At 52.5% G+C, this 26,506-nt stretch overlaps 1 protein-coding gene across 2 annotated transcripts in view; it reads left to right on the top strand.

The window, feature by feature from the left end:
• The first annotated feature begins 3,431 nt into the window (after positions 1-3,431).
• The window catches only part of NR1I3 (nuclear receptor subfamily 1 group I member 3), a 28,073-nt gene continuing 4,998 nt past the window's right edge, over positions 3,432-26,506 (top strand). The window contains exons 1-6 of one of the 2 annotated variants that reach the window (XM_077323237.1): positions 3,432-3,879; positions 9,153-9,367; positions 10,379-10,509; positions 16,097-16,296; positions 20,367-20,581; positions 21,830-21,975. In XM_077323237.1, the coding sequence (XP_077179352.1) occupies positions 9,192-9,367; positions 10,379-10,509; positions 16,097-16,296; positions 20,367-20,581; positions 21,830-21,975 (868 nt within the window). In that variant the 5' untranslated portion in view covers positions 3,432-3,879; positions 9,153-9,191. Of the gene's footprint in view, positions 3,911-9,152; positions 9,368-10,378; positions 10,510-16,096; positions 16,297-20,366; positions 20,582-21,829; positions 21,976-26,506 lie in introns of both variants that reach the window. The other variant, XM_077323228.1, reaches the window with a different exon arrangement.

The raw sequence follows: 26,506 nt of genomic DNA, 5'->3' as shown, positions 1-26,506 counted from the left end.
GCGGCCCTCCAGATGTCCATGGACTACAATTCCCATGAGCCCCTGCCAGCATTTGCTGGCAGGGGCTCAGGGGAACTGTAGTCCATGGACATCTGGAGGGCCGCAGTTTGACCACCCCTGCCAAAGGGGGATGATGGAGTCCCTGCTTAGCTCCCAGGCATCGCTTGAGAGATTCGCTGCTTGCACAGTCCTGCTGCGGCTTGAAAAAGGAGTTCAGCCCATTTGCAATCATCACATTACTTCAGTACAAATAAATCTCGCAATTAATTAAAATTCAGGCCACCAGCGACAATAGACCAGCCCACTCCTGAGGGGTATTTATGAGCATGAATCAAAATTAGCACTCCTCAAACACCTTCTGAAACAAGGAAGTAATTATAATATGAGCAGAAATTGTTAGCCCCGTGGAGCATTTTTGTGCCAGAGTCTCATTTCTTGGAATATGCCACGTGGTGATTTGGAGACTCTGAGCATATGCAGTGTGTCTTCATCAATATGAAAATCAGCCAAGGGCAACTGTCATTGAAATGAAGGGCCACCAAGACAGAAATGGCACAGCCAGTACCTCTGCAGGGCCAGCAACAGGGCAGGGAGGCCGAGGCCTTCCCCTCACAAGGACATCAGGAGAGCCCTGCTGGGTCAGACCAGGGAGGGTCCCTCCAGTCCAGCCTCCTGTCTCACCCAGGGGCCAGCCAGTCCCTCTGCAGGGCCAGCAACAGGGCAGGGAGGCCGAGGCCTTCCCCTCATAAGGACACAGGAGAGCCCTGCTGGGTCAGACCAGGGAGGGTCCCTCCAGTCCAGCCTCCTGCCTCACCCAGGGGCCAGCCAGTCCCTCTGCAGGGCCAGCAACAGGGCAGGGAGGCCGAGGCCTTCCCCTCAGAAGGACACAGGAGAGCTCTGCTGGGTCAGACCAGGGAGGGTCCCTCCAGTCCAGCCTCCTGCCTCACCCAGGGGCCAGCCAGTCCCTCTGCAGGGCCAGCAACAGGGCAGGGAGGCCGAGGCCTTCCCCTCATAAGGACACAGGAGAGCCCTGCTGGGTCAGACCAGGGGTCCATCCAGTCCAGCCTCCTGCCTCACACAGGGGCCAGCCAGTCCCTCTGCAGGGCCAGCAACCGGGCAGGGAGGCCAAGGCCTTCCCCTCATAAGGACACAGGAGAGCCCTGCTGGGTCAGACCAGGGAGGGTCCCTCCAGTCCAGCCTCCTGCCTCATCCTGGGGCCAGCCAGTCCCTCTGCAGGGCCAGCAACAGGGCAGGGAGGCCGAGGCCTTCCCCTCATAAGGACACAGGAGAGCTCTGCTGGGTCAGACCAGGGAGGGTCCCTCCAGTCCAGCCTCCTGCCTCACCCAGGGGCCAGCCAGTCCCTCTGCAGGGCCAGCAACAGGGCAGGGAGGCCGAGGCCTTCCCCTCAGAAGGACACAGGAGAGCTCTGCTGGGTCAGACCAGGGAGGGTCCCTCCAGTCCAGCCTCCTGCCTCATCCTGGGGCCAGCCAGTCCCTCTGCAGGGCCAGCAACAGGGCAGGGAGGCCGAGGCCTTCCCCTCATAAGGACACAGGAGAGCCCTGCTGGGTCAGACCAGGGAGGGTCCCTCCAGTCCAGCCTCCTGCCTCACCCAGGGGCCAGCCAGTCCCTCTGCAGGGCCAGCAACAGGGCAGGGAGGCCGAGGCCTTCCCCTCAGAAGGACACAGGAGAGCTCTGCTGGGTCAGACCAGGGAGGGTCCCTCCAGTCCAGCCTCCTGCCTCACCCAGGGGCCAGCCAGTCCCTCTGCAGGGCCAGCAACAGGGCAGGGAGGCCGAGGCCTTCCCCTCAGAAGGACACAGGAGAGCTCTGCTGGGTCAGACCAGGGAGGGTCCCTCCAGTCCAGCCTCCTGCCTCACCCAGGGGCCAGCCTGTCCCTCTGCAGGGCCAGCAACAGGGCAGGGAGGCCGAGGCCTTCCCCTCATAAGGACACAGGAGAGCCCTGCTGGGTCAGACCAGGGAGGGTCCCTCCAGTCCAGCCTCCTGCCTCACCCAGGGGCCAGCCAGTCCCTCTGCAGGGCCAGCAACAGGGCAGGGAGGCCAAGGCCTTCCCCTCATAAGGACACAGGAGAGCCCTGCTGGGTCAGACCAGGGAGGGTCCCTCCAGTCCAGCCTCCTGCCTCACCCAGGGGCCAGCCTGTCCCTCTGCAGGGCCAGCAACAGGGCAGGGAGGCCGAGGCCTTCCCCTCATAAGGACACAGGAGAGCCCTGCTGGGTCAGACCAGGGAGGGTCCCTCCAGTCCAGCCTCCTGCCTCACACAGGGGCCGGCCAGTCCCTCTGCAGGGCCAGCAACAGGGCAGGGAGGCCGAGGCCTTCCCCTCATAAGGACACAGGAGAGCCCTGCTGGGTCGGACCAGGGAGGGTCCCTCCAGTCCAGCCTCCTGCCTCACCCAGGGGCCAGCCAGTCCCTCTGCAGGGCCAGCAACAGGGCAGGGAGGCCGAGGCCTTCCCCTCATAAGGACACAGGAGAGCCCTGCTGGGTCAGACCAGGGAGGGTCCCTCCAGTCCAGCATCTTGTTTCATGCAGCGGCCTGCCAATTTGTCAGCAGGACCAAGACCAGGGCAGAGAGGCCGAGGCCTTCCCCTAAAGATACCTCCTGGCTGTGGGATTCAGACCTTGCCTGCCTCTTGCAAGTAACTTCCAATAATACTAGACCTCTCCTCTGATAACCTGTCTTAGTCCCCCTTGGAAACCATCCATGCCTGTAGCCATAACTCTTTTCTCTGGCAGCGAATTCCACGTTTTGAGAACTCGCTGCGGTAAAGAAGGGGACACACCTGAGGGTGGGTGGGTGACAAGGGAGGCCCCTACCTGGTGGAATGAGCTCCCGGGTGAGCTGCGGGCCCTGCAGGATTTACCAGCTTTCCGCAGGGCCTGCAAGACGGAGGTCTTCCACCAGGTTTTTGGTTGAGGCCGGGGTCAGCGAATGAGTGCCAGCATTCCCCCCCCCCCCCCGGACCTAGTAAGTTAGACCTCCTCCCCACCCTCCCTGCCGCTCTGATAGCAGGGGATAGGAATAATGAGAGCTTCTGCCATGTTGGGATTGTTTTTAAAGTCTTTTAATGGGTATTTTAATGGGGATAGGACTGTTGTGACCCGCCACGAGCCTACGGGGAGTGGTGGGAAATAAATCTAATTAATAATAATAATAAGTCAGAGGGTCTGTGGCAGGGGTAGTCAAACTGCGGCCCTCCAGATGTCCATGGACTACAATTCCCAGGAGCCTCTACCAGCTTTCGCTGGCAGGGGCTCCTGGGAATTGTAGTCCATGGACATCTGGAGGGCCGCAGTTTGACTACCCCTGGTCTATGAAGCCAAGGAAGGGCGGATCTCCTCAACTCCCTTTGCCTAGAATCCCCCAAAACATGGAACCAGCTCTGGTTGGACGGGCACTGCTATCTCCTGGCCGTGCCGGGGAAACTGATGCAAGCCACAAAGATGTCGCAACTCTGCCGGGAAGCAGCCAGCTAATCTCTGCTGTCTCTCCACCCTGCCTCACACCTCCCTGATGCCCCCACCCCACCCCTTTCCCCACCAGACCTCTAACCTCCTTCCACGCACACCCCTGCACCGGGGCCACTGACCTCCCTTTCTCCCAGCAGCGTGTCCACACACCAACAATCGCACACCCCTCCAGCTGGGCAGCTGTCCCTTTAACTCCTTTGGGACAAAGTCCACATTCCACCTGATCAGAGGGAATCTCTCCGGCTCCCCTTCCCAAGACGTGGGTCACGGCTGGGGAAAGAGTTAGGGAAGGGGCCCTGCTCCCCGGCAGCTGGTCCTCGGGACCCACGAATCTCCCTGCCCCCACCCTCATCTGCCCTTGCACCTTTCGTCCGCACTTCACTGGACGCTCGACCGGTAAGCCATTGCCCTGGGATACCTGGACCAGGTAAGGACGGGGTCAAGATGGAGAACCTTTGCAAGCTGTGTAGGGGATGGAGGGATTTGGGGTGCAGGGAGGGAAAAGAGACATAACAGAGGTCAGGAGAAGTGTATGTACCGACTGGTAAGGTTAGCACCCCCACCCCTTTCTCCAGTTCTGTCCTGCAGTAGACACCTTAGAGCACAGGTGCAATTGGGTGGGCCCTGTTACGATAAGACTGGAGAATGATCCCCGGGTCTTTTTCCTTTCTCCTCCTCTCTAAGCTCCCTCCTTTCTTCCACGCACAAGAAAGGCACTTTCTTGTGACCTTTGGTTCCAGTGGCTTATGTAAGGGCAATTTCTCCCTGCCCTCCTGCCCCCAGGAAGATAAGATTCTGGCAGGTTGTGTTGTCTGAAGCGACAGAACCAAGTTTGAGTCCAGGGGCACCTTCCGGTGGCACACGAAAGCTTATCCGCATCATGAGAATTTGTTGGCCGCCCTGCACCCAGAGAACCTTTTGGGAGCTGGGCAAGGATCAGGCCTCAAAGTCTATGTGGCTGCAGCAGGATCGGTTCTGGCAGGAGGCTGCTGACCTAGGCCTCTGCAGGCCAGAGGTGGCTCCATGCAGAAAAAAATCTGGCTTGTCGAAGCAAGGAAATGAACTTTTCAAGTTGGGGCTTATTGAAGGAGCAGGGTTGGGAAACAGCTGGTGATTTTTTTGTTGGGGGGGGGGGAGGACCTGAGAAGGCAGAGTTAGGAGCAGGGACGGCCTTCCGTACGGTACAATTTGTTTGTTTATATACCTCCCTCCCTGGAGGCTCAGGGTGGTTTACATAAAACGTATAAACCAGTGGTCCCCAACCCCCGGTTCGAGGACCGGTACCGGTCCAGAGATCAGTCAGTACCAGGCTCCTCCTCATCCTCCTCCCCGGCTGCTGCCTCGGGGGCTGCCCTGCCACTCTGCCACCGGCTCACCTTTGGTACTCTCCAGCGGCCGCCATGGCTGGGGCTCCCCCTCGGCATGGCTCTGCGCAGTTGCTGCTGGCAGCACCCCCCAGGAGGCGGTGGGAATTCAGGGGCACCGGCGGGAAAGCAAGTGGAGCAGGGGCTCAGGCGGCGGCAACATCCCTCGGCGAAAGACTACCCCCCCCCCGTCCCCCCCAGGCCTCAGTAAAATTGTCAAGCATTGACCGGTCCCTGGTGATAAAAAGGTTGGGGACCACTAGTATAAACAATACAAGAAACAATCCATAACATATAAATACCCATAACATTAATACTACTAACTGATAATTATGACAGTGCAAACAGTGCAAAGAGGGCCAGGAACAGAGTGCATGGATGGATTTCTGGGAGGGAGGGAGCAGGGGCCCTTCAGATGTCATTGGTTATGCCTGGTCTCAGGAACTCAAAAGTTGAGCTGGAAAACAATATAAAATGTAAACAATTATTTATTAAAGTGCACCAATATTAGGTTAAAAACAAAGTAAAAGCCATATTTTAAAAACTATACAGATCTAACTGCACACGAACAGACCAAAGGCGTTTCGACCCTACTGGGTCTTCCTCAGTGGTCAATATTATTGAATAAGGCACTCTTATCTAAAACCAATTATGAAATATAGATGGGCGGTGAAGGGAAATCTGTTAGGTGTAGCCCCAACAAATGCTGGTATAATATTTCTTTTTGGAGCACCACCTTCTAAGACAGGGGTGGGCAAACTGTGGCCCTCCAGATATCCATTGGCTACAATTCCCATGAGCCCCTGGGGCTCATGGGAATTGTAGTCCATGAACATCTGGAGGGCCACAGTTTGCCCACCCCCCTGTTCTAAGATATGTGATATCTAGGAACACCGCTCCCAGCTACTGTTTTACTCTGCACAGAGAGTGCATCTCATAGAATCACAGAATCATAGAGTTGGAAGGGGCTATACAGGCCATCTAGTCCAACCCCCTGCTCAACGCAGGATCAACTCAAAGCATCCTAAAGTAGTGTGTTTTAACCTAATATTGGTGCACTGGAGTTTGGCAGCCGAAGAAGAAGAAGAAGAAGAAGAAGAAGAAGAAGAGTTGGTTCTTATATGCTGCTTTTCCCTACCCGAAGGAGGCTCAAAGCGGCTTACAGTCGCCTTCCCATTCCTCTCCCCACAACAGACACCGTGTGGGGTAGGTGAGGCTGAGAGATATCACTGATATCAGGGAGGGACCCTCCCTGGTCTGACCCAGCAGGGCTCCCCTGTGTCCTTATGAGGGGAAGGCCTCGGCCTCCCTGCCCTGTTGCTGGCCCTGCAGAGGGACTGGCTGGCCCCTGGGTGAGGCAGGAGGCTGGACTGGAAGGACCCTCCCTGGTCTGACCCAGCAGGGCTTTCCTGTGTCCTTATGAGGGGAAGGCCTCGGCCTCCTTGCCCTGTTGCTGGCCCTGCAGAGGGACTGGCTGGCCCCTGGGTGAGGCAGGAGGCTGGACTGGAGGGAGCCTCCCTGGTCTGACCCAGCAGGGCTCTCCTGATCTTCCTATGAGGGGAAGGCATCCGGGGATGGAAGCACATGTCAGCTTTAGGCCAGTTGAATCATTCCTTAAGGACTGGACTTAAAGGGTTTCCGTCTTGCAGAGTTCCAGGAAACCTGCCCTTATCCCCGTGCTAGTCAATCTCTTTGTAAAGCCCTTAGGCGAAATTGTTTGTGCTTTTGGAATTGAATGCCATCAATAAGCTGATGACATATTTTTTATAGGAACAGACAGTATGCCATCAATACAGTGATGCAAAAATAAAACAGAAGGACTGGGACCCAGTGAGAAGACAAACGAGGACTAAGCAATAATGCACTGGGACTCCTATAGGATACAACAAAATAATCCAATGTTGTAAACAGACATCCAGGGAGTCTTCAATCTTCAATAAGTTTTTTAATAAGCTGAATTCTTAATCAGCCCAATGCATTTCACTGTGTGGCTTTATCAAGGTACATCAGGGGAAGATCTCGGCCTCTATGCCCTATTGCAATAGAAAAGATTAATACAATTTGTGGCAGGGTTATGACCATTTGCGGAGCAGTTGAATGCTCAAACCAAGCAACAAATTTTGTTAGTCCTTGTGGCGTAATGGGCCTGCTCTGTCCTACCCTCTGAAGTTTCCCCAACACCTGGAGAGTCTTTTAATTCTTCACCACCATCACATGACCTTTGTATGGAATTGCCTGCTGGGAGGGGCAGGACTTCCAGCTTCCCTTCCAATTTCTGAGGGCCATTTCGCACGGCTTCAAAATAGCACAATGGTTGCTATTTGGAAACGCTACTAATTTGCCATAACCCACGACGTCGTAGACAATCTGCAACAATCCTGAAACCGACCCGCAAAAAGCGCTTCATTGTAGCGCTTTCAGGGGAATCCAGAAAAGTGGATTCACCCTCCGGATAGCGATACACTCCTGCAACCAATCTGCAACAGTAGCGCTAAAGACCTGTGCGTTACCATTGTTGCTGGTTCTTCAAAGTCCCTCCCCCTGGCTCTCTCCTCCAAACTTCCGGCGAAGCGATCGCCATTTTTTTTTCTCCGAGCGAGCCTCTTTCTGTTTAGAGGCTTCCCTGGCTTCAGTCCTTCACCTTTAGTCACTAAGCACAAACCACTGAAAAGCCCGTTTGCTGAAATAAAGTCCCTTTATTTTTTACAAATAAATTCAGCCGAAAATCGGGCCCGTGAGAGGGGGGGGGATTTTTTTTTTATCACTCGAGGCAGCGTGCAAACGATCATACAATCAAACGACAGCTCACATTAGGCAGCTGGATGGGTCTCTCCGTAGCAACGAATATACCTAGATTCGTTGCTATGGGTCGTTTTTTTTTTTTTTTTAAACCTTTCTTAAAGGGAAAGGGGCTGTTTGGGAGCATGCTAACGGCTGCCCATTGGCTGCTTGACGGCCAGGGGCGGGACGAGCTTGGCAATAGCGCTTCCTTTCTAGCGATTTCTGCCGAGACCGGAAACCTGTGGGAAACGCTAAAAAACGCAACTGATTCCACTACAAAGGCAGGTATGCATAACGACGAATTCCACTATTTTAAATGGCGATTTTTCATTCCGCAAACAATTTGCAACAAAGATCCCCGTGCGAAAAGGCCCTGAGGCTTCCCTGCTGTGTTTCCTTCTGCCAAGAGCATGGCCGCCATGGGGACCATTTACTGCCCCTGGAGGAATAGTCACTTGCCAACTGACCGCCTTCCCCCTGGTGCTCTGTTTAAAATAGCATCTCTTCAAGAGAGCAGAGGTCTATGTGGTGCAGAGAACCACTACCAGAATCCAATGCTAATAATGTATTCATTAAAAAGAAAATGTTCACAAGCATACTTTTGGCACCACACCAGAATGAGCAAGGGATTCAAAAGAAATGGGTAAAACGCAGTTCCTTTTTTCTTCTCTCTATTCATGGCCATGAGGATGTTAAAATATAGGGCAGGCATAGACTGTTATAGAATTCTACATTTTCTCCATTACCTTGCAGCTTTCTTTAGCTGTCTAGGCCAGCACATGGTGATGGCTGCCTTCTCCAGACCTCAGTTAAGGGTTCTGCCTTCTCTGATGGACTCAGTGCCAAAGAGTACTTCCTCCTTGCTCCCCTGAGTTTTATCATGTCTTTTTTCCCCACCAACTAACCAGGTCAGGCCAGATCAAAGAGGCTTTTCCTGGATATCTCACTTCTTTCCTGAATTCACTCTAATCTTAATTCCTCCTTATTCCTGTTCCCTGCTTGGGGAGAGGGGGGGAGAGTTTGACCATCCCATTGCGTAGACCTATTAACACTTGTATGAAGGTGGGCTGAGGTAAGTCTGGAAAGCATCTGAACTTACTTCCACCCCTCCTGCCTGTTCTCTGCCCAGAGAGGGAGAAAAATCTTTTAAAACTCAGAGTGAAGGTTTTGCTCATTTCAAACCTCCAAAGAAAAATGCATTTCTTACAATCTTCAAGGTACTACTGGACCATTACTCTTTTCTACCTCTTGGTACAGACCAACACCACAACCCCTCTTGATCTATGCCCTGTTGGGGACCTCTGCTCTAACCCATTATGTGCCTAATCCTACTCTTTGGCATTAACATATCACATGTAATACTTGTTATTCTCAGATTTCTGTAACCCCAGTCCTTTGACTTCACTTATCAGACATCTTGGTCCATCAGCTGCATTGACTTAACGCTGCGTAATCTTCCTTGGAGAAAAAAAAGTGGAATATTAATACCGTAAATTTTAACGAAATTGGTTTCTGTGGTCCCAGAACAGCAACCCGTGGGGAACAGGCAGGCAGGCTGCCAGCATGCAGTGTCAGTCGGATGGCGAAAGCAGCAGCAGCGGAAGCTCAAGTACCACCACCTCGAGACGCGGAGACGTGGACCTTGAAGGCGAGGAGAAGATCTGTGCCGTGTGCAGAGACCGGGCCACCGGGTACCACTTCCACGTCATGACCTGCGAAGGATGCAAAGGCTTCTTCCGGTACATTCTTGTCCCATGTGTGTAGGGGAGAGGAGAGGAGATTCTCACTCAGGGTAGCCTAATCCCACACCCAACAATTCTAGGGTGGAGTCTTCAAAAGCCTTTATCAGCAGGCCAATAGAATTGTCTCCCTATTACAGGCAGGAAGTAGGCAGGAGCAGAGACAGAGTCTATTTAGCGGTGGCCCCCTGGAGGATTCCCACTTTACAACTTATCTCCAGGCAACCAAGATCCGTTCCCCTAGAGACAATGGCCGCTTTGGAGCCCTCCTTAGGCTCCACCCCCAAAATCTCCAGGATTAACCAACAAACTTTTTGGGCAATGTAACATGAGCCTTGAAGTTGAAAACAAGTTCACATATCATGAACTATCATAGATTAGTGTGGGGCCCCAGGGGCAACTGCCCAGACGGCCCTATACCAGGGCAAGATTCGAATAGAGGGCTTCTCCTTGGTGTAAGAGTTAAGAGTGGCAGCCTCTAATCTGGAGAACCGGGTTTGATTCCACACTCTTGTAAGGTGACCAGATTTTAAGATTGGTAAAGCGGGACACCATTGACCGGGGGGTTCTTGATTAAAAATTTGGTCCATATGGAGCAACAAAACGTTTCATAGAACGCACAGAACGCAAAAATAGTAATGTAATATATATTTTGTTAATTTCAACATAAGTACAATTTGCCGGGTACCCCCAGATGCCCCTCCAAATGTGGGACAATCTGGTCACCTTATCTTTGGGGGGTATACCAGGAGAGACGGTCACGATTTATAGACCACCCCTCTCCGAAAGCAGGCTTGAGGCAGTTTGCGACATAATTAAAACATTCATAATCAGAATTTAAAATATCCCACAGTTAAGTGCAGAACATTTTCTGTTTGAATCTGGGGGGGGCGGAGCGGAATCTGAATTCAGCAGAATCAGCCTGGGGTTGCCATGGGTCTGCGCCCCAACAGCCCATCCTTCCTCTTCCACCTGACGGGGCACCCTGTGCTTCTCCCTCCTCTCCTGCAGGCGGACCGTCATCAAGGGCGTCCAGTTCACCTGCCCCTTCACCCGCAGCTGCACCATCACAAAAGCCAAACGCCGCCAATGTCAGGCCTGCCGCTACCAGAAATGCCTGGACGTGGGCATGCGGAAAGACAGTAAGTCTGGCGGGCAGTTTCTCGTTGCCTTCCCTGCTAGGGAGTCGGGATTCGCAAGTCGAGGCGATCCGAGGAAGCGTGCAGCCCGATCGGTTCGCCGTCAGACATTCTGTTCCCAGGCGACATTGATTTTTCGCAGCTGTGCAGCCACCGTGTCCTGCAAAGCATTCTGGGAGACGCTCGGAGGCATGAAGGCAGGGTTCGTGCTGCTCTGCTCTGGCCAATCTGTCAGGGCTGATGCCTCACGTGAACTCGTAGCGGGTCAAAAACACTCCTCATTCTCTCCCACATTGTGGGGGGAGACGTGTAGCCGATGTGAGGAGCTAAATTTCTGGGAGAATGGTCAGCTGATTATTGATCTCCTGTTTGGGAAGGTTATATGAAAATCCATGCGAGGCTTGTTGGTTGAGGCAGGAGTTCTCACTCTGGGGGCCAGAAGGCCTGGGGCCAATTGCTGGGCCAGGGTTGCCAATCTCCAGTGGGGAGCTGGAGTCCTCCCAGAATTGGAGTCTTCCCAGAATTACAGATGACAGACGTTCGTTCGCCTGGAGAAAATGGCCAGTTCGGAGGATGAACACTACGGCATTATACCAGTGTGATGTACTGGTTAAGAGCAGGTGGAATTGGGTTTGATTCCCCATTCATAGACTCATAGAATCATAGAGTTGGAAGAAGAAGAAGAAGAAGAAGAGTTGGTTCTTATATGCCGCTTTTCCCTGCCCAAAGGAGGCTCAAAGCGGCTTACAGTCGCCTTCCCATTCCTCTCCCCACAACAGACACCCTGTGAGGTGGGTGAGGCCGAGAGAGCCCTGATATCACTGCCCAGTCAGAACAGTTTTATCAGTGCCATGGCGAGCCCAAGGTCACCCAGCTGGTTGCATGTGGGGGAGCGCAGAATCGAACCCAGCATGCCAGATTAGAAGTCTGCACTCCTAACCACTACACCAAACTGGCTCTCCTGGGTCATTCCTCCTCTCCATAAGGCCCACTGGGTGACCTTAGGCCAGTCCCAGTTCTTTCCAGCCCCACCAGCCTCCCAGACTGCCTGTGATGGGGGGAGGAAGGGAAGGCGATTACGAGGTACTTTGAGACAGGGTAGAAAAGCAGGGTACAAAAACCTTCTCTTCTTTACGTGACTAGTATCTCCTTTCCCAAAACTCTCTGGAACCGTGGTTCTCAACCTTCCCAATGCCGCAACCCTTTAATGCAGTTCCTCATGCCGTGGTGACCCCCAACCATAAAATTATGCAAGTGTTCTTTCACGGAAATTAAACAGAAACTGACCAATGGCGTGAAGATCCATGGTTCATGATTGTATATAAATTGGGTTTTTTCCGGGGTTTCTCTGCTCAGTTCTGCCTCTTGTCCCACCAGGCCGATCTCGCTCTTTTCTGCTGCTCCAGACAGACGAACGCTCGATCTCGATTTGCCCAAGCCAAGCTGCTCGCCCTGCCGCGACCCCTGTGAAAGGGTCGTTCAACCCCCAAAGAGGTCCTAACCCTCAGATCGAGAACTCCCTAGATACTGAACCCCAAATCTCCAGGAATTCCCAAAACCACAGTTGGCAACCCCATGCCAGACTCAAGTGTCTTTGGAGAGGGGAGATGAGTGGCCTCTGTCCTTTGAGTCCCAGTGGAAAGATCTGATGCTACAGCATTAGGGAAGCCCTGCAGAAGCAGACAGGATCAGCTGGAGGTGGCCAGGAAGGCCACACTACTGCCTATTTTTTGAAAAAAAATAGATCCTGTTTCCCCCTGCTCATTTTGCAGCTTACAAATACAATTTAGCAAAGCTGGCTCTGGCTCCAATGGGTTTCCCTTGGCAGATCTTCCATGCTAGAAACAACATACGGACTCCCTCATGCTAGGTCTGACGCCCATGCCAGAGGGCCCGGACGAAAAACCTCCGGCATCGCCCTGCTGAAATGCTCTGCTCTTCCGAACTGCAGCTAGTTCCGCAGGGCTGGATGGAACTGCCGCACCCGTCTGATGGCCCATGCTGGCCCTCTCACCTTTGGCAGGGTTGCGAGGGCATGAACCAGCTCTCCCAGTACCAGCCTCCATCACAGTCTCTCTGGCCGAGCAAATTGCAAGACCTCCCCTAGAGGTCTATTGCAGATAAATTAGGGATGCCAGTCTCCAGGTGGGACCTGGGGATTCCTCCAGAGTGACAGCTCATCTGCAGATGACAGAGCTCGGTTCCCAACTAGAACAAGGATTCCCAATCAGGGGAGCAGTGCTCTGTGCTAGAGAGCTGGGCGGATGGATGAGGCCACCCAGGCCTGGCTTTCCTCCGCAGCGGCTGGCCGACGGGAGTCAGGTTTCATTAAAGGGGGGGGGGGAAGAGAACCAGACCCGGGGGTCCACGGAAGTCCTGAAGGGGGTCCGCATGAAGTGGCATGGAATGGGGGGCGGGTCTGCGCTGTCTTCTCCGCTCTCGCTATTATTTCCAGCAGAACTGCTTTAGGATGCTTTGGGCTGACCCTGCGTTGAGCAGGGGGTTGGACTAGATGGCCTGTATGGCCCCTTCCAACTCTATGATTCCAACTGCAATAGTAGTGCTAAAGGTAGGCAGAGGGAGCAAAAGAAGGGTCAAGGGGACAGGTAATGATGTAACTTCCGGGGGCATGGTCGGGTGACATCACTTCCGGGGCCCCTCAAAGTCTGAAAAATGATACCTGGGGCTCCTCCGTGGACAAAAGGTTGGAAAAGGCTGCCCTAGAGGAAAAGGGTGCTTTGGCAGGGGGCACTCTGTGGTTTTGTTACCCCTGACGTCCTGGCCTTCCCCAGGCTTCCTCCTCAAACCTCCAGGAGTTTCCCAACCTGGGATAATTTTTAGAATCACAGCGGAGAAGGAAACCCAGGATTCCCCTCCCGGCGCGCAGCCGGAAAAGCAGCCGCAAAGCGCATGAGGGACCTGGGGGGCTCAAAGGCCCAAAGGCCGGGCGGCCTATTCTCTTCCACTCCAAGGACATCCCCACTCCTGCTGGCAGCCCCCTCTGCAGCGGGTGGGTGGGCTTGGAAGGCCACCGTGTGCGGAAAATCCTTTCTCTCGCCTGCTCGGAAGCTATCTTTGGCAGGGAGCAGCTGAAAGGAGGGGCGGGGGTGGAGGAGGCTGTCAGCAAAGCCGCATCGTCTCCCCGGGGAGCAGCGCTCTGTGCTAGAGAGCTGGGCGGATGGATGAGGCCGCCCAGGCCTGGCTTTCCTCCGCAGCGGCTGGCCGACGGGGGTCAGGTTTCATTAAAGGGGAGGGGGGGGGAGAGAACCAGATGAGATCAGAGTAGAGACGCATCTGCTCTTTCTCTTGCAGAAAGAGAGTTCCCTCCCTCCCAGCCTGCCGAAGCAAGCAAGGTGGGTGGGCAAGGGATCCGAAGGGGGCCCTGTGCAGAATCCCCTAATGGGGTGAGAATCCCCTAACAGAGTGCAGAATTCCCTAATGGGGATCGAGCTGACAATCTATCCTGCGCCGCAGGGCAGTGAAGAGCGAGAGAAAGAGACGCATGCAAAAACACACCCCCCCCAACGGTGATGCATTGCAGTCTCTCGCATCCGTAGGCCCTGCCACGCTGCAGTCTGCCTTCTGTCTAAGCGCTGAGCAGGGGTGTGGGGGAGGAATCGTACAATCCAGATCCGTGCCACACACAAGCGGCCCGTTGATGCCATTGGCACCTGACCCCTCCGCATAATCCAGTTAGAGAGCTTCCACCGGCAGGCACAGTGACAAAGGAGCAAGGTGGCTCCGCGATTCAATCAAACAGGCGCTCCCTGCAGAATCCTGGTCAGGCTGAGCCACAGTAGAGTGGCAGGTGGGCGGTGGAGGGAGAGGAAACGCATCCTCGCACGGGGGAAGGCCGGTGTGAAAAGGGAGCCGACGCAGCGGCAACACCTTTGCGCGGTGTTGGCCGCTCCTGCTATGGGCGAGCAACGTGTGGTTCCGAGAAATAAGGAGGTCATGGACCTTGCCGCAGCTACCTTGGTAGCCTTGGGGCTAGATTACCGCAGGGAGCTGCACACGGGGCTGCCCTTGAAGACCTCTCAGAAAATTCCGCCGGTTGAGAATGCAGCCAAAAGGCCAGCACCTTAGGTGGCCGTGTCTCTAGGGTTGCCTCTTTCAACAATGACTAGCAGCTCCTCTCTCCTCTCTGGGCTCTCACCGGGACCTTGTTGGACGTTCCCTTGGGAGCGCTGCTGACTGTGAAAAGGACTCAGCAGGGGGTTCCAATCATAGATGGCTGGGAGCAAACAGAACCCTGCAGATTCCCTCTTCTCCTTGGCCAAGCAGATGACCAGAGAGCCAGTGTGGTGGAGTGGTTACTAGTATCAGACCACTACTACTACGACTACTGCCATTTTGTAGGCCCTGCAGAATGCCGAAAGCTCCCGCAGGGCCCCGCAACTCTACTAAATAAAGCCGTAAGATTGCTCCCTTGCCGGCGGCCTGATGCGGCGGAGGCGCGAAGCACCTCTCGCCACTTCAGGCCGCCAGCCCTGGAGCCGCCGCCAGCCGCACTGTGTGCGGCTGCCGGGGGCTCCCTTGCCTAGCAGCCGCTGTATTATGATTACAGTGGGCTTGATTACTAGTATAAATATAATCCTTATCCATGGTTCCTCTATATATATTTGTGAAACAGCCTGGGGGGTGGAACGTGTCTGGCTGTCCAAGTTGGAATAGGGCCAATCAGGGTGAAGCCAGCAAAGTTGGCTGCACCCTGATTGGCCCTGCCCCTACAGCTCCCTGGACTCTAGCCTCTTTGCTCTCAGACACGCCTCAGTGCCTGGAGCCAGCAGCAGGTAAGGGGAGAGGGCCCTGGGCAAAGGGTCGTGGTGGAGGGCCTGCTAACAAGGTCCTCCCAGCCAGCTAAACATGGCCTGCTAACGAGGTCCTCCCGGCCTGCTAATGAGGGCCTCTTGGCCTGCTAGGCTGGGACTGCTAACGAGGGCCTCTTGGCCTGCTGACTGCCTGCTAAGGAGCTCTGTCCCGGGCCTACTAACGAGCTGGCCAGCCCCTGCCCGCCCTACTTGATCTGGCAGCAAGCTGGGGCCCAAAGCCACCTTAAGCTGCCTGGCCAGGGACCAGGGGAGGGGGCCCTTTCAAGACCCGTTCATAGGAACGGGCTTTGAAGCTAGTACATAAATAAACACATAGGAGCGGCCAAGGGACCTCTGAGAGAACTGCTCTGCCAGAACGTCCCTGCGAGAACAAACTGGCCCAAGGTCACCCAGATAGCTGCATGTGGAGGAGTGGGGAATCAAACTCAGTTCTCCATGTTAGAGTTGGCCACTCTTAACCATTATACCATAGAGAGAGCTGGAAATTTGTCAGCAGAAACGCAAAAGGGCTTGAATTTTTAAATAGCTACAGATGTTCTTTTCGGAACTGCCCATTTTCGAATGACACAGATGTCCTTTTGGAAACGCACGTTTCTGCGCAGCACGTTTCTGCAGAGCCTATTTTTGCCCCTGAACTCCACATTTTTGGGTCTGGCTGTACATTAAATGCCCTGTGCGGACTGCAGGTCTAAGCTGGGCTCGGTGGGTGCATGGCACATCAGCCTGGTTTTGAGCAGCATCTCCTGGTTCTGCCCTAGTGATCATGTCGGAGGAGGCATTGCGCCTGCGCCGGGCGCTGCGGCGGCAGAAACAGCATCCAGAGCAGAGCCCCCCAGACGTGTGGGAGCCTCCCGAGGAGACCAGTTTGACGGCAGAACAGGAACAACTGATTGAGATCCTGACGGAGGCACACAAGAAGCACTTTGACTCCACCTTCGCCCAGTTCAGCCACTACCAAGTGAGTCCCCGGGACAACGTCTGGAGAGTGGAGCTTTAGACAGAGGGGATAGCTGGCTCACACTGGAATGCGCCTTAAATCTAGTCAAACCATTGGTCTGGCAGACAGGGCCCCCCTGTGAAGCAGGGTCTTTCATCCTGATGGTTTTCACGGGAGGTGCTTGGGATAGAGTCATAGAACCATAGAGTTGGAAGGGACCTTACAGGCTATTTAATCCAACCCCCTGGTCAATGCAGGATCAGCCTAAAGCAGCCTTTCTCAACTTTTCTACCATTGAGAAACACCTGAAACATTCCTCAGGCTTCAAGGAACCCCAGAGGTGGCACGATTGTGCAGAATATAGTTGTAAAGAACAGCTGTGTACATGCCCTTATCTGGGCCCCTCCTTTTTCCACCCCCTCCTGGCCCATTGTTGGCCATTTGGGCAGGGGGCACGGACAGTTCGACATGACCATATGTGCTCATATCACCCGATAAACGCAGAGTGGTAAGGCAGCAGACATGCAGTCTGAAGCTCTGCCCATGAGGCTGGGAGTTCAATCCCAGCAGCCGGCTCGAGGTTGACTCAGCCTTCCATCCTTCCGAGGTCGGTAAAATGAGTACCCAGCTTGCTGGGGGGTAAACGGTAATGACTGGGGAAGGCACTGGCAAACCACCCCGTATTGAGTCTGCCAAGAAAACGCTAGAGAGCGTCACCCCAAGGGTCAGACATGACCCAGTGCTTGCACAGGGGATACCTTTACCTTTTTTCCTTTAAAAATAGATTTAAAATGTAACCAACTCCCACCCATTTCAGGGCTGTCAAGAAACCCCAGGGTTTCATGGAACCCTGGCCAAAAGCATCCAGGATACGTTTCTGTCCAGGTGTTGCTTGAAGACTGCCAGTGAGGGGGAGCCCACCACCTCCTGAGGCAACCCATTGCACAGCTGAACTGAAAATCTTTCAGCATTCTGCAGGGCCTGTAAGACAGAGCTCTTCTGCCAGGTCTACGGTTGAGGCTGGGGTCGGCAAGGTAGATTAACGCCCGCCACCCCCCCCCCCAGGGTTGAGTAATACATCATTAGATCTCCTTCTCCACCCCTCTAGTAGTGAGGGGGTGGGATTGGATTCGCTGCCATGTTGGGTTTCTTGATGTCTTTTAATGGGTGTTTTAGTGGGGATTTTATAAGATGCTGTAACCCACCATGAGCCAGTCAGGGAGTGGCGGGGAATAAATTGAACAACAACAACAACAACAATAATAATAATACCTTCAAATGGCTACTGAAGTACTCTGTGGAAAAAAAATCTGATATCTAGCTGATATCGTTCTCCACATAGCTTAAACCCGTTCCTGCAGGTCCTCTCCTCTGCTGCCAACAGGGACCTTTCCCAAAAGACTTGAAGACAGCAATCCTGTCTCCTCTCAGCCTCCTCTTTTGCATTGTTTTATTGAGATGGTTATATTTTTTTTATCGCTTTTTGGTAATTTGCTTGCTGATCGATTGAACCGCTCTTATCACGTCTGATGGGAAAAACAGACTACCAAGGAAGCTAGGAATAAATTACGACTAAGAATTAATCGGTTGATGTACTGAACCCACAGGGAAGCTGCCTTAGATCGGCAGCCGTTCATCAGAGTCTCAGGATGAGGTGACAACCTGGTTCTTTTGACGGGAGGTGCCGGGGATAGAACCTGGGACTGGGGATTGAACCTGCGATCTTCAGCATGCAAGCCAGAAGCTGAGCTGCCACACCTCCTGGTGATTGCAGCTGTTGTTGTGAGCTGTTATAAGATACACCTGTGCAGTTGGTGTCCCTCTAACTCAAGCGTCCCCCTCTTTTTTGAGCCTGCGGGCCCCTCTGGGATTCTGACAGCGTAGTGGGCACAGCCACAAAATGGCTTCCAGGGTAGGCGGAGCTATGCACACACCTAGAAAAGCTCTCAAGGGCCTTGAAGAGGAGGGAGGGATAAAAAACAATACAGTGGGGAAGAGGAACGAGACGCAGAATAAAACCAGCGCTGGGGCACCAGCAGCCACCTGAGCAACATTATTTGAATCCACATCACCAAGCAGAACTTAATTGGCCAGACAGTCCTACTGAGCAAGGGCCCCACCCACGTTATGAAAGTGCTTGGTGGGTGCCAGGTAAAGTGTTAGTGGGCACTGTGACACCCCTGGGCACCACATTAGAGACCCCTGCACTAACAAGAGACACTTGCTGGCTCGTACCTATTGTCCATTTAGTCCATTCCTGTGTTTCCAAGACAAGATCCTGGGATGCCACAGAGAAGCCCATGAGGAGGGCTTATTGCCACGTGCTGGATGCCCCCTAGCTTCCCACAATATTTTTATTTCTTTTATTTATTTAGGCTTACATTATTATACTGCAACTCCCAGCAAGCTGGCTCGCGGCGATTCACAAAAAGGAAAATACCATAACATCCAATAAAAACGTGCAATATTAATACGCAAAGAGCCTCTTGTGGCGCAGAGTGGTAAGGCAGCAGGCATGCAGTCTAAAAGCTTTGCCCATGAGGCTGGGAGTTCGATCCCAGCAGCCGGCTCGAGGTTGACTCAGCCTTCCATCCTTCCGAGGTCGGTAAAATGAGTACCCAGCTTGCTGGGGGGTAAACGGTAATGACTGGGGAAGGCACTGGCAAACCACCCCGTATTGAGTCTGCCATGAAAACGCTAGAGGGCGTCACCCCAAGGGTCAGACATAACCTGGTGCTTGCACAGGGGATACCTTTACCTTTACCTATTAATAAGCACCTTAAAAACAATCCCCCAATACACACAAAATGGCGGTATCCAGTATGGCCTAAAAAAGAAATCCCTCCCCACATTCCGGAACATCGGTCTTGGTGCAAATGAAATTGAAGGTGTGGATGGCAGATAATGACATAATGCTTCCAGCACAGTCTAGCACCATGAGCAGGGTCTGGGGGGGGGGGGGCAAACAGCCAATAAACCTCCTTTTTAAAACCCATCTGACCACAACTGTATGGGTTGCCGATCTTAATAAATATATCTGTCTGTCAGTCACACCCACATCTTGGGGCAGCGAGTCCCACAAGCCCTTCTCTCACCCCTTTATTTTCCAATTTCTCCCCAAGGGGTGCAGCCGGAGAAGCCGGCACACAGCGCAGAAACTAATTTGCTCAGGGCGGAGATTTTTCTCTAGCCAATTGCATTCTGCCTGATTTTTTTTTTTTAACCAGGACAAATAATACATCTAGGCACCTTTGCAGCCCAGTCACAACCATCCGTAAATACCCTCATTGAAATTAATCACACATGCAGTATTTAAAAGCTCACATGCTCGGAGACAATCCAGCAGGCACCTCTGCGAAAACGTCTGTTTGGGGGCCTGCGAGAGAAACTACCTGTCACGGTAATAATATGTACAAATAGCTGTTATTAGCCTGCCGGCCCACGCAGTCCTTGGATAGAAATTTGTTACCAACGGCTTTCATGGAAGAAGAGAGGGAGGGAGGGAGGGAGGAGGAAAGGGAAAAACAAGTCTCTTCCAGTTCATAAAGCCGTTTAGAGGCCGTTCTCAGCCCCTGCTTTTACGGCATCTGCCTGTTTCTCATGAGGACTAGCACCTCACCGGGGCATGTGTTCACTGCGCGCCGTCCCCCCTCCTGTCCCCTCTTAACTAACCAGTTTGGTGTAGTGGTTAGGAGTGTGGACTTGTGATCTGGCAAGCCCAGTTTGATTCTGCACTCCCCCACATGCAGCCAGCTGGGTGAGCCTGGACCAGTCACAGCCCTGATAAAGCTGTTCTGACCGAGCAGTGATATCTGGGCTCTCTCAGCCTCACCCGCCTCACAGGGTGTCTGTTGTGGGGAGAGGAAGGGAAGGCGAATGTAAGCAGCTTTGAGACTCCTTTGGGTAGAGAAAAGCAGCATATAAGAACCAATTCTTCTTCTTCTTCCATAATATCAGGGCTCTCTCAGCTTTACCTCCCTCACAGGGTGTCTTTTGTGGGGAGAGGAATGGGAAGGCAACTGTAAGCCGCTTTGAGCCTCCTTTGGGTAGAGAAAATCAGCATATAAGAACCAACCTTCTTCTTCTTCCAGGCTCCAGTGCGCCTGCACATTCACAGCCCCGGGTCCCGGAGCCCTCTGGATCCCGTCTTGCCTCCCCTCTGCCCGTTCAATCCACAAGACCACTTTGAGAGCGACACGGAAGAGGTCCTCCCGGACGTCTTCTCCATGCTGCCGTTCTTCGCCGACCTCAGCACCTACATGATCCAGCAAGTGATCCAGTTTGCCAAGGAGATCCCGTCTTTCAGGTTGGAGTTCCGTGGGGCCCGCGTCCGCTGTCTTCCTGAACCCAGGCAGTTGTAGGATGGGGGGGGGTTGTTTTAACATTTTTGTATGCCATGATTTCTCCTTCACAGGACTGAACTCTGAGAGCCAGATTGGTTAGGAGTGTGGACTTCTAATCTGGCATGCCGGGTTCGATTCTGCGCTCCCTCACATGCAGCCAGCTGGGTGACCTTGGGCTCCCCACGGCACTGAGAAAGCTGTTCTGACCGAGCAGGGATATCAGGGCCACTTTGAGACACATGAGGCTTGCTGGGTGCCCTTGGGCCAGTCCCAGTTTTCTCAAAGCTCCCCACCAGCCTCACAGAGTGTCTGTAAGTGGGGAGAGGAAGGGAAGGCAATTGGAAGCCGCTTTGAGACTCCTTCAGGTAGTAAAAAAGCAGGGTACAAACCCCCCAGCTCTTCCTCTTTTTTCTCACCCTCCTCCTTTGGAAGTTCTCAAGCAGAGGCTAGGAGGCCATCTGACAGCAGTGCTGATTCTGTGAAGGTAGGCAGGTCATGAGAGGGTGGGCAGAAAGCCAGATGGAGCACTATGCTTGCTTCCTGCAGCCATACCTTACAGAGTCTGGCTCCCAGTGAAGTGTGCACCTCATGCCCAGCCTCCTGGATGTTTACAGAATATGTCTCCGTGTCCTTTAAATTTTGCCGGTCAACGTCTGGAACAAATTTCTGATGCCTTTTCCATTTCTTATATCTTAAAGATTTTCCTGAAGGCTGCCACATGATGTTTCCATATCAAAAAATTCTAGCTCTCTAAATGATTGTCAGTTGCCCTACTATCTGTAAGAGGAAGAGGAGGAGGAGGGATGGGGAGGTTCTTATATGCTGCTTTTCTCTACCCGAAGGAGGCTCAAAGTGGCTTACAGTCGCCTCCCCTTTCCTCTCCCCACAACAGACACCCTGTGAGGAAGGTGAGGCGGAGATAGCTTTGAGATTACTGAAGAAGAAGAGTTGGTTCTTATATGCCGCTTTTCTCTACCCAAAGGAGTTTCAAAGTGGCTTACTGTCATCTTCCCTTTCCTCTGCCCACAACAGACACCCTGTGAGGGAGGGGAGGCTGAGAGAGCCCTGATATCACTGCTCAGCATCTGGTTTTCCTCACACAGCTTTTGTGCTTGCTGCGGCACAGTTCGTAAGGGAAAATGGCTAGGGGCTGGGTCCACAACTGAGTTGGTTCTAAGGCTGACAACTTCATGTCATTTGCTTCTCCCTAGAAGTCTGCCAATCGAGGATCAGATCTCTCTCCTCAAAGGGGCTACTCTTGAGATCTGCCAGATCCGGTTCAACACAGTCTTCAATGAAGAAACCAACACATGGGAATTTGGTGAACACTGCTACACAATCCAAGATGGTGCCATGCGTAAGGAAGTCTAGAGCTGCGCATTGCCGATATGGCATGAAAGATGGGATGTAGGAAAAGTTTGCCCTGATCTGAATGGCCCAGGCTAGCTCAATTTCATCAGATCTCAGAAGCTAAGCAGGGTCATAGAACCATAGAATCATAGAGTTGGAAGGGATCTCATGGGTCATCTAGTCCAACCCCCTGCACTATGCAGGACACTCACATCCCAATCGCACATCTACTGTTACCTGCCACCCCCTTGAACCTTCACAGAATCAGCCTCTCTGTCAGATGGCTCTCCAGCCTCTGTTTAAAAATCTCCAAAGGTGGAGAACCCACCACCTCCCGAGGAAACCTGTTCGACTGAGGAACCGCTCTGTCAGGAATGTCTTGCAGATGTTTAGACAGAATTTATTTTTGCATTAATGTCACCCCATTAGATTTGGTCTGTCCCTCCGGGGCAAGAGAGAACAACTCTGCTCCATCCTCTACATGGCAGCCTTTTAAATACTTGAAGATGGTGATCAGATCCCCTCTCAGTCGCCTCCTCCCTAAACAGACCAAGCTCCCCCAACCTTTCCTCATATGTTTTGGTCTCCAAACCCCTGGTTAATACTTGGATGGGGTCCACCGAGGAAGTAATATCCATTCAAGTATTTAAAAGGGTGCCATATAGAGCAGTGGTCCCCAAACCGCGGGCTGCGCCTCCCTCTCCCCGCCCCCCCTGCAGTAAAAAACTTCCCAGGCCGCAAGCTTGCAGCCCGGGAAGCTTCTTACTGTGGGGGGGGGAGGGAATCAGGGCTGCGCATGCACATCGCGCATGCGCGGCCGTGCACGTGCATCATGCATGCACGATTTCGGGTGCACATGGCGCATGTGCGCATGCACGGCCCAGCTGCGCGGGCGTGGGCGCGCATGCACGGGCGGGCAGTTGCCCTGCCGGTCCCCAGCCTCAAAAAGGTTGGGGACCACTGATATAGAGGATGGAGTAGAGTTGTTCTCTCTTGCCCCAGAGGGACGGACCAGAACCAATGGGATGAAATTAATTCAAAAGAAATTCCGTCTCAACATCCGGAAGAAGTTCCTGACAGAGTGGTTTCTCAGTGGAACAGGCTTCCTCAGGAGGTGGTGGGTTCTCCATCTTTGGAAATTTTTAAACAAAGGCTGGAGAGCCATCTGACGGAGAGGCTGATTCTGTGAAGGCTCAAGGGGGTGGCAGGTTACAGTGGATGAGCGATAGGGTTGTGAGTGTCCTGCATAGTGCAGGGGGTTGGACTAGATGACCCATGAGGTCCCTTCCAACTCTGTTATTCTATGATTCTTCTTTGCATCTCTCTATCTGCATGACTCTTTTCCTTTCTACCTCCCTCTCTCTTTGCTATTTCCCCCCTCCCCCCATTCTAGCACCCGTTGTATCAGCTACAACAGGCTTTAATTCTAGTTTAAGAGTAAGTCACACAATTTGCCTGTTTAGGAATAACACTTTTCTTCTTGAACACCCACGGTTATTTTGCTCATAAGGAGGGAGCCCTCCACCCCCACATGGAAACAACATGGTGCGTACGCTGGAAAGAATTTTTTTCCTGGTTACTGTTTCCAACCCTGGGTGGCCCCGAAATAGCAGCAGGGACAATGGGCTTTGAGAAGCAAGACATCACTTGGTCACTTTCTAGGTTCACATCCTGGGTCACCAAAAGCAGCCTGATGGCCACAGATTTCTTGGGAAATGGTGCCATCGTGTGGCCAGAGAAAGGTATTTATTTGTCGAGGGCCCATTACTCACACATAACTTTCTGCAGATTTTCAGAGCAGTAAGCCTTTAATATTCCCTTTGGATCCCGTGCCCGCCTTACGCGTCACCCTTTTCCCTCGAGTATATTTATTCTGCAGCTACAACTTTTAAAACACGTTTTTCTAAAATGGGGTGAAACATCGCTTGTGACAGCTGGGGATGGTGCCCAATGTGTTGTTTTTTAAAATGTATGCTATGGAAGAAGAAGAGTTGGTTCTCATAGGCCGCTTTTCCCTACCTGAAGGAGGCTCAAAGTGGCTTACAGTCGCCTTCCCTTTCCTCTCCCCACAACAGACACCCTGTGGGGTGGGTGAGGCTGAGAGATATCACTGCTCGGTCAGAACAGTTTTATCAGTGCCGTGGGGAGCCCAAGGTCACCCAGCTGGCTGCATGTGGGGGGAGTCCAGGATCGAACCCGGCTCGCCAGATTAGAGGTCCACACCAAACTGGCTCTGTTGCGGCTGTTAGCACTTCCCATTTAAATTGTGCTTTGCACATGCATTTTAACCTTAGTTAGTTGAATGGAAAGGAATGCAGAGAAAGGAGGGTATTGTTGAAATTGATGGGATTTATTTATTTATTGTATTTATTTGCCACCGTCCCATGATGCTCAGGGCGGCTTACATAAAAATGCAGAAAACAGTACACAGAACTCACCCTTTTATAGTATCAATAACATTAACATTAAATGTAACATTAAACAGAAGCAACAGGATATAATACTGCAAACAGGTCCAGAGCAGAATGCATGGGTGGATTTCTGGGAGAGAGCAGGGGCCCTGTAGAGCAGGGGTAGTCAACCTGTGGTCCTCCAGATGTCCATGGACTACAATTCCCATGAGCCCCTGCCAGCAAATGCTGGTCTCAACCCAATGTCTGGTGGAAGAACTCCCTTTTGCAGGCCCTGCAGAACTGTTTTAGCTCCGTCAGGGCCCTGATCTCCTCCGGGAGCTCATTCCACCAAGTGGGGGCTGGGACAGAAAAGGCTCTGGCCCTGGTCTAAGGCCAGGCAGGCATCTTTAGGGCCAGGGATCATTGGAAGACTTCTGAATCTGACAAGCAGCTGTAAGGCTACCTTTGCCACCTTGTGACATACTGGGAGATTCTCTGCTGTTATCAGCCACAGTGAAATGTGAAAAATGGGAGCCACAGAAACTCATAATCCAGGGGGAGTATGTTAAGTGTACAGAATGCATGGTAGAAATCACTGACACGGCAAGCTGTGATCATTGGTAACACATTGCCTGTTCATGGGGCCTGTGCAAAATCAGCTGCAACTCCTCCTACAGCCCTTTGACAAGGGCTGTAATTTGTATGGGGGAGGAGTCCTCTGGCAGAAGCTCTGGAGAATTTTCAAGGCTCATACCAGTAATCTGGAAAAAAAGGCGAGGAGGGTATTTTTGGCAATGCCCTGACACAGCTGCGTGTCAGTGCTGATTTCCTGCCCTTCCTTGTAAATTTGTGTAGTTTTTTTTTCTCATTGTGATTCTCTAATTTAATCCTGCACACTGGTCATAATCTTGGCAGTTTTTAAAAAGCCAAATCTTTGTGGATGTAACTCTGTCCTTCAAAGGGATGTATTCCAAGAGATTCCTAAACTCAGCGTTTTGCAGAAGATCCAAGTGGCTCAGCTTCCGTTTTTGGAGGTTGCTAACCTGATTCCACACCCCCCCCCCCAATTTTGTTCACTAAAAGATTAAAGAGAAAATGTTTTCAAAGCTTTAAACTTCCCATACCATTCTCTCTCTTGATATATCAATTATATTCTGCACTGAGGAACCCCCCCCCTCATTTTGTTTGCATGCCTCACTTATTTTTTTTAACTGGGACATTGCCATTAGCTTCCTCTCTAAGCCCCTTTTCAAGTCCATACTAGCAGTCCATACAAGTGAGAGCCAGCTTGGTGTAGTGGTCAGGATCTTGGACCTCTAATCTTGGGAGCCAGGTTTGATTCCACGCTCCCCCACATGCAGCCAGCTGGGTGACACTGATAAAGCTGTTCTGACTGAGTAGTAATATCAGGGCTCTCTCTGCCTCACCTCCCTCACAGGGAATCTGTACCCTTTTGAATTCCATCTGGTTTGGAAGTGAAACAAGGGAGAAATCAGCACAAAAGTACTCTCAGAAAACCTGGGGAAACAGTGATCAGAAAACAAAGTGAGCCCTGACAGGGGAGGAAAATTTTTCACAGTCAGAGTAGTTCAGCAGTGGAATAGGCTGCCTAAAGAGGTGGTGAGCTCCCCCTCACTGGCAGTCTTCAAGCAAAGGTTGGATACACACTTTTCTTGGATGCTTTAGGATGCTTTGGGCTGATCCTGCGTTGAGCAGGGGGTTGGACTAGATGGCCTGTATGGCCCCTTCCAACTCTATGATTCTGTGAAAATCAATGCAGAATAATAAAGAAAATCCAACAGATGTGCACAAGTGGTGAGCTCCCCTTCACTGGCGGTCCAAGCAGCAACTGGACAGATCCTTCTCCTGGATGCTTGAGGCTGATCCTACAATGAGCAGGTGGCTGGACTAGATGGCCTGGATGGCTCCTTCCCACTCTAGGATTCTAGGATTCTTATACGCCAAAGAATACCAAAATGCCAAGCTAGGTAGCCTTCAACGGCTTCCCTTGAACCACGCTGATTAACTGAAACTGCCTCATATTGAATCAGACCCTCAGCCCATCAAGGTCAGTACTTTCTATTGAGACCGGCATCAATTCTCTAGGGTCTCTGAGATAACCAGTCATTCCAGCTGCACAAGCAC

Source organism: Paroedura picta, chromosome 1, assembly GCF_049243985.1.
Source record: "Paroedura picta isolate Pp20150507F chromosome 1, Ppicta_v3.0, whole genome shotgun sequence".
NCBI classification, from domain to species: domain Eukaryota; kingdom Metazoa; phylum Chordata; class Lepidosauria; order Squamata; family Gekkonidae; genus Paroedura; species Paroedura picta.
This window is presented reverse-complemented; position numbering and strand designations above follow the sequence as displayed.